At 42.7% G+C, this 7,009-nt stretch overlaps 1 protein-coding gene across 1 annotated transcript; it reads right to left on the reverse strand.

Annotated features, from left to right (window-relative positions):
• Positions 1–709: 709 nt before the first annotated feature.
• LOC133886916 (acetylserotonin O-methyltransferase 3-like) lies at positions 710–2,550 on the reverse strand. The gene is made up of 2 exons (XM_062326827.1): positions 1,700–2,550; positions 710–1,249 (listed from the first exon to the last, which is right to left on the reverse strand). The coding sequence occupies exons 1-2, from the start codon at positions 2,477–2,479 to the stop codon at positions 950–952; spliced, it is 1,080 nt and encodes a 359-aa protein (XP_062182811.1). The 5' UTR covers positions 2,480–2,550; the 3' UTR covers positions 710–949.
• Positions 2,551–7,009: the final 4,459 nt, after the last annotated feature.

Consider the following 7,009-nt stretch of genomic DNA (forward strand, 5'->3'; position numbering starts at 1 on the left):
CCAAGGAGGTCACTGGGGTGGACCTCGGGAGACTAGGTCGTCGGAGTGGAGCTCGGGGACGATGATTGTGGGCTCATGCTAGAGGTGCAGGGGAGGAGGCCGCTGGGGAGGAGGTGCTCGGGGCGACGTTGGGCTTGAGGACGAGGAGGCCGTGGAGGAGGTGCTTAGGGCGGTGAGGCTGTGGAGGGTGTGCTTAGGGCGATGTGGATCCACGCGTCAGCGTGGCTGGGGAGGAGGCTGCCGAGGAAGAGGTCACCGGGGAGGAGCCCACGTCGTTAAAATTAAAAATATACCTCGGGCAAATCACATGTACACACAGGAATAATCATATGTGGCTCCATGCATGCCACAACATCTCAAGTTAACCCAACCATTGGATTGCACATAAATGTCTTAGGTTTGCCTTAGATCTTCCTAGACCAAATCCAGAGTCTAAATGTTTACCAGCATCTCAAACTTATGTACATTTATCAATTTCTAAATGTTTTATAAAGTAGAACTTTTTCCACGATTCAACAACTACAACATATATTTTTCTCACAAGGTGAAAAATTGGGATACCATGACATTCTCCTGAATAGGAATTAAACAAATTTTCGTAGTATAATAGGGAAAAAATGTGGAACATTTTGTGCCAGGTTCTCTTCCGAACGATCAAATTCATTTTTTTGGAACGTCTCTGCCAAACGAATTTAATTAATTGCAACACTTATATAATTGTATTTATTAGCTTTATTAACTCCAAAGACAAGAAATCTCGTCGATGAACTCACACTTGTACAACACTTCCAAATAGAAAATGGGGAAAAAATAAAACGGCAATTACATGCGCTCAAACGGGCTAGCTAGGTCTGGCTAGCAGAACCCTTAATTATTTAGCTATAAAGATAACACCTCGAGTTATATATCGCTGGAGCTAGCTCATCGTGTACGTGAATTTCGTCGTCGTTCAAGGGTAGACCTCAATAACCGAAATAGGGCCCATCACTGGCGTAATTTTGTAGTCGCTGAATCCAGCATCGGAGAAGATCTTCTTCCACTCGTGCTCCTCTCGCCCCACGCCGCTGATACACGTGAGGAACAAGCTATGCATCTCTTCGGTCTCGGCGACGTTCCTGTCACGCGGTCCGGACCCCAGTACCATCTCCGTGATTATCACCTTCCCTCCAGCATCTCTCGCAGGGATTGCATCCTTGCAACGCCTGAGGATCTTGACACAATCGTCCTCGCTCCAACAATGCAGGACATACTAGGAAATGGAACACAAGAGCAAAAGATATTAGTTTTATCGATCTTAAGGAAAGCAGTGTATATATGGATGCATGCATGTTCACCACTTGCAGGTACATATATCCTGGGAGACCACTCAGACAATACACATATTAACCACCAATCATTCAAAGGTTATTTAGATTTTTCTTGTGTAAATGAAACCATTAGATTTTCTATGAAAAATATATGTAGTAATATTCCATTTACAAATTCATATAAAGATAAAGGTCAAATATGCATGTTGAAGAGTGTGTAATGTTCAAAACATTGCATTGTTGAACCAAGAGAGTATTATAATTTTCATTTTGTAAAAGGTAAATACATTAATTTGTATATATTAGGGTTCAAGATTTTTAAAGCCTGTTGCAGTTATTGTAAGGTGGCATCTACTTGAAAAATACACACTGACACACGTAGAAATATATACCTTGAGTAAAACAGCATCCGCTGGTGGAATAGACTCGAACATGTTGCCGGCGACGAACTGCACGCTGCCATCAGCTATCGGAGCGTCTGCGACGACGTGGGGGAGATCCATCACGGTGCACTTTATGTTCGGGAAAGCCGTCGCGACGGCCATGGCGAACGAGCCGTGGCCCCCGCCGACGTCGACCAGCGAGGTCAGACCGCGGAAGACGTCGCCGTGGTCGCTAAGAACGGCCTCGATCAGGAGCTGGCTCTCGGCGAAGGCCGCGTCGTTCATCGTGTCGTCGTCCGCGTTCGCGGGGTCCCACCTGGAGCGGCCGTGCGTCAGCTCGAAGGGCGACTTCGGGGCGTCCGGCGCAGGCGCGGTCCTGAGCCACGCGGGCATGTCGAGGAACGGGGTCACGGAGACAGGGCCGGCCACAAAGCGCACGATGTTGGACAGGCCGCGCGGGCCGACGACGAGGCTGGACGCCGCGGTGAGCGTGTACACGACCTCGCCGTCCGCGGTGGTGGCGGCACCGAATAGGCCCGACGTGGTTAGCAACTTCATCAGGCACCGGAGGTCGGGGATCCTGGTCGCATGCACCCCCGTGTCGGCGGCGATGCAGGAGACGGTGGCCGCACCGCCGCGGCGGTGGATGGCGTCGGGGATGCCAAGATCCACGACGCACTTGAGCGCCATCGGCTTGATGAAGCTGAACAAGTGGTGGTAGAGGAGGGCGAATGCTCCGACCATGTCCTCATGAGACCTCACTTCTTCGTTTTCATGGACGAGCGCCATTCTTACCTAGTACAGAACAGCCTGTCTGTGTGTAGTATGTGTATATACTGTGTAGTACTGCACTACTGCTAGCTCAGGTTGGCCTTGCCAGCCAATACAATACCTGGTATTTATAGACGATTTGTGATGAACTCTTTTTTTGGTTTATTCTGACATGGGCTACGTATGTACGGATTCTGGTGGTTGATAATATTGACTAGTTTCTTGTGCTAGAGCCGCCTAAGTCTGCATGACGCATATAGACGTGGAGCTTAAACTTACCTGGTCAGAATTGAGAGGTCCATTAAGGATGTGATGGAAAATACAGAAGAAACAACCTATAGTTCATGCAGCCACATAATCCATTGTCGAGCCGGGCATAATAAAGTGAGAGAAAAGCTTGGCACAAACAAATCTATGCAAGGTTTGTTACATCTATACCGTCCATAGATGTTACAAATTCAACTACCAATTTTGCGTAAGCTGTCAAGTTAGAGCTGCACTCACAAAACTAATCAGCTATATATTAGAAATAACAATATCGGTGTGCATGATTTAATATCCACTAGGGTTATTAACATGCTATGTAAAACACTATATATGTGTAGATATTTAATTAATTTGCTTCATGTTCTCTTTGTATGGGCCTGTGGCCTTTTCTGGACCAGAACCTTAGTTTGGACCATCTGCCACACGTTGTTTTTGACGTGAGCGAAGCGGACTGCCGCAAACATTGGTCTAGAACCACATGTCACCCAGCGATAGCTTGGAACTTTGATACTTCGTTCTAACCTGTTGCCCGCTAGGGTTGATCTCAGTATCGAGCATAGCGATTGACATGGATCAATCCATTGATCCATTTTAGATCAAATTAATTAACTAACTAGATAATATGAAATTAAAAATATGTTTAGTTAGTAATTAAGTTGAACTAGAATGAACCATGTCCATCCCTAATCGAGCATTGTGTGCATCGGTGAAAAAATATGTACATGTGCGCGTGTTGAATGAATCATTAAGTTATATATATATATATATATATATATCTTCTGTTTGTTTGGATGGGATGTAAAAAACAAATAAAAAAGGCTGTTTTCAGTCACTTTGCCGAGTGCAATGGCCATGACACTCGGCAAAGTGACAACATGCTTTGCCGAGTGCAAAGGTCATTGCAGTCGGCAAACATCACAGATTTGCCGAGAGCCACGGTCCAGGCACTCGGCAAAGATGGCCTGTTTGCCGAGTGTCCTCCCGGTGGCACTCGGCACAGACGCCACCTTTGCCGAGTGTTTGATTCACTGGCGCTCGGCAAAGCGGAGACCTTTGCCGAGTGTCAGATTAGCACTCGGCAAAGCCTTTGCCGAGTGCCCGATAAAGTGCACTCAGCAAAGAGATCTTTGCCGATAAATTGTTTACCGAGCGCCCTTTGCCGAGTGTAGCACTCGGCAAAGCCTTTGCCGAGTGTATATCGTCCTTTGCCGAGTGCCTGAGGCACTCGGCAAAGAAGCTGTCTCCGGTTGTGTGTTATCTGTAGACCTAGGAACATTTGATTACTTTCTTTTTTGATTACACTCACACTACATTCCATGAACAAGTACATCCTCTATTACATGCTTATATAGTCAGTACCATATAGGACCTATATTTTTTTTAATATTAAAGGTGCTTGCATGTATATAAATAAGTGAATCGAATTTAAACTTAGTTGGGTGAAGTTGAATACGATTACTCCATCCCATCGAGAGGTAGTCATCAACTTGTGATCGGTTTCCTTATATGTACATGAGATCGAGTGTGGTGTTGCCAAATACTTTTGTCGGATAGATCACGATATAATCAAGTAAATGATCATAAATATATGCTGATTTCAGAATATGGACCAGGCGGCCAGGGACTTTCTTATTCCTAGGTATGGTATTGGCACAAGATTGAGTCAGCTACACGGGGTTAAATTAGCTGGCGCTTTGAATAATATTGAACGCGTTGAATATATATATATATGCTCTTTGTAGACGCATGCCAGTCAAGCAAAGTAGATAGTGTCAATCCTCTCCATATTTACCCAGTCAACTGTCTGTAATATGCCAATTATTCCAGTCTTTCTTTTCTTGAAAACCATGTCCCATGACAACCGTGGACGACTTTCATGACTTTGTCCAAAGCTGTCATGAACCATGTCAGTTAACACACACGTGACAAAGAACAGAAAGCCAAATGAAATGCCAAGGCCACCAACGAAGATGTCGCGAACAACACAGCCCACTGGACACTACAAGCCACAGATATCAATGTCAGTTATTAATATACAGGATAGATCGATTGCCGAACTAAGCTATAATAAAGCGAGAGAAAAGCTTGGGACAAACGAAACTATGTGTGATTTGTTACATTTATACCATCCATAGACGTTACAATATTCAACGACAAATTCTGCGTAAGCTGTCAAAGTTAGAGCTGCACTCACAGAACTAACCAGCTATATCTTGGATACTTCGTTCTAACCTCCTGCCCGACAGGGTTGATCCCAGCATCGAGCATTGTGTGCATCGTTAAAAAATATGGGTAGACGCGCGCGCGTTCAAATGAATCAGGATGTTACCCGTGATGCGGAGAGCTAGCAACATTTGATTCCTTCGTTTTTCGATTACTACTACTTAAAAAACTATTTTTATAGACGGGTCATAACCTATTTATACAGGTATTTAGCCAACCCGTTTAAAATTCTCTTAAGGACTGTGGAAATAAACAACTTTTACAGGCGCAAAACAAACCACCTGTGTAAATCGATTATCATAGACGATTCTATTAAGTAACTGTCTGTGTAAATTGATTATCACAGGCTATTTCTTAATTGAACCGTATGTTAAAATAGTTTTTCATATGCGGTTTTCTTAAGTAACCGCCTGTAGATAGGTAGATTTTCACATGTGGATGACATAAGGACCCGCCTGTGGTATGTATTTTATTCAAAAAATAATAATGAGTATATATTTTATTCTCTCTAGATTTCAACATATTTTCAAGACAGATTTAAAATCACAGATTTGAACAGCATTTGAATCAACACAATTCTAATATTTAACATAAATACAAAATTATTCATAAGTACAATATTTTTATATCACAAGCCAAATATTCAACATAAGTATTCTTTCATCTCCCACTCACAAAGCCTCGGATAACTAGCCAATTCGCCTTCGAGATCGAAGAATCTGCCACTCTTATGAATGACTTCGTGCATGATGACCCGGCACATGTCATGTTGGACGTTTTGAATATCTTCGTTTTTAAGAGAGGTGTGGGTAGGTTCGATCATCCGTGTCTAAAATGAAAACACAACTTAAAGCGCAATGATGACTTACGTCTTCAGGGTTTGCTGTGTACCTTCCGTTTACCTTAAGAAACTGACAAACATAATATCCACAAAGAACAATGTCGAAACCTTGCTTGTGGTACTTCAAATAAAAACGCAACGTATTTGTTAGTTTAATAAACCTCTTCGTTATAAATAGTGAGATACAAGCATTAGAGACGTGTAATTATCGGAAAAGCTCTTCGTTATCAATATTCAGGATAGATCGATTGCCGAACTAAGCTATAATAAAGCGAGAGAAAAGCTTGGCACAAACGAAACTATGTGTGATTTGTTACATCTATACCATCCATAGACTCTACAATATTCAACGACAAATTCTGCGTAAACTATCAAGTTAGAGCTGCACTCACAGAACTAACCAGCTATATCTTGGATACTTCGTTCTAACCTCCTGCCCGACAGGGTTGATCCCAGCATCGAGCATTGTGTGCATCGGTAAAAAAAAAATGGGTAGACATGCGCGCGTTCAAATGAATCAGCATGTTACCCGTGATCCGGAGAGCTAGCAACATTTGATTACTTCGTTTTTTCGATTACCCTCGTATTACATTTCATGAACAAGTACATCGATCCTCTATTACATGCTTGTACAGTCAGTACCATATAGAATATATTTATTTTTAATGTTAAAGGCACTCGTATATATATAAAAAAGTGGGCATCGGATTTAAACGTATATAGTTGGCTCAAGTCGAACTCCCACGACTACTCCATCCTATCAAGGGGCAGTCATCAACATACAATCAGTTTTCTTATATGTACATGAGAGTGTGGTATTGCTAAATACTTTTTGTCTGATATATCATGATATAATCAAACATCACGTCAAAAATATGACTCGTTAAGAGAAAAATAAGAGAGACACATTTCAATATATATATATATATAGTAGCTTACTCCTTTGCTTTCTTTTTTCCCAGGGTATTATCTGATTTTCGTGTTCAGAAGAATTTGTCTTTAGTATTTCTCTATGTGCAGATCGAATTCAGATTTGATGTGCTGTCACATGATTGAAATGATTTGTGTCGGCGCTACAAAAGTATGTAAGAAAATTGTTACCGTACCATTTGAGGAACGAAGCACGGAAGAGCTCTATGTGCGGGAAGCCCATGGTCAGAGCCTTCCGTACCCCTACCTCAAATTTTTTGTCAAAGAAGACTGGCCCTTGTTGACTG

Source organism: Phragmites australis, chromosome 12, assembly GCF_958298935.1.
Source record: "Phragmites australis chromosome 12, lpPhrAust1.1, whole genome shotgun sequence".
In the NCBI taxonomy this organism is placed as follows: domain Eukaryota; kingdom Viridiplantae; phylum Streptophyta; class Magnoliopsida; order Poales; family Poaceae; genus Phragmites; species Phragmites australis.

Bases quoted from the DNA above. Each gene is read 5' to 3' on its own strand.
- LOC133886916 (XM_062326827.1), bottom strand. From the start codon at position 2,479: ATGGCGCTCGTCCATGAAAACGAAGAAGTGAGGTCTCATGAGGACATG. The intron at 1,250-1,699 runs GTATATATTTCT...TCCATTTCCTAG, and splicing joins CGGATGCTGTTTTACTCAAG to TATGTCCTGCATTGTTGGAG.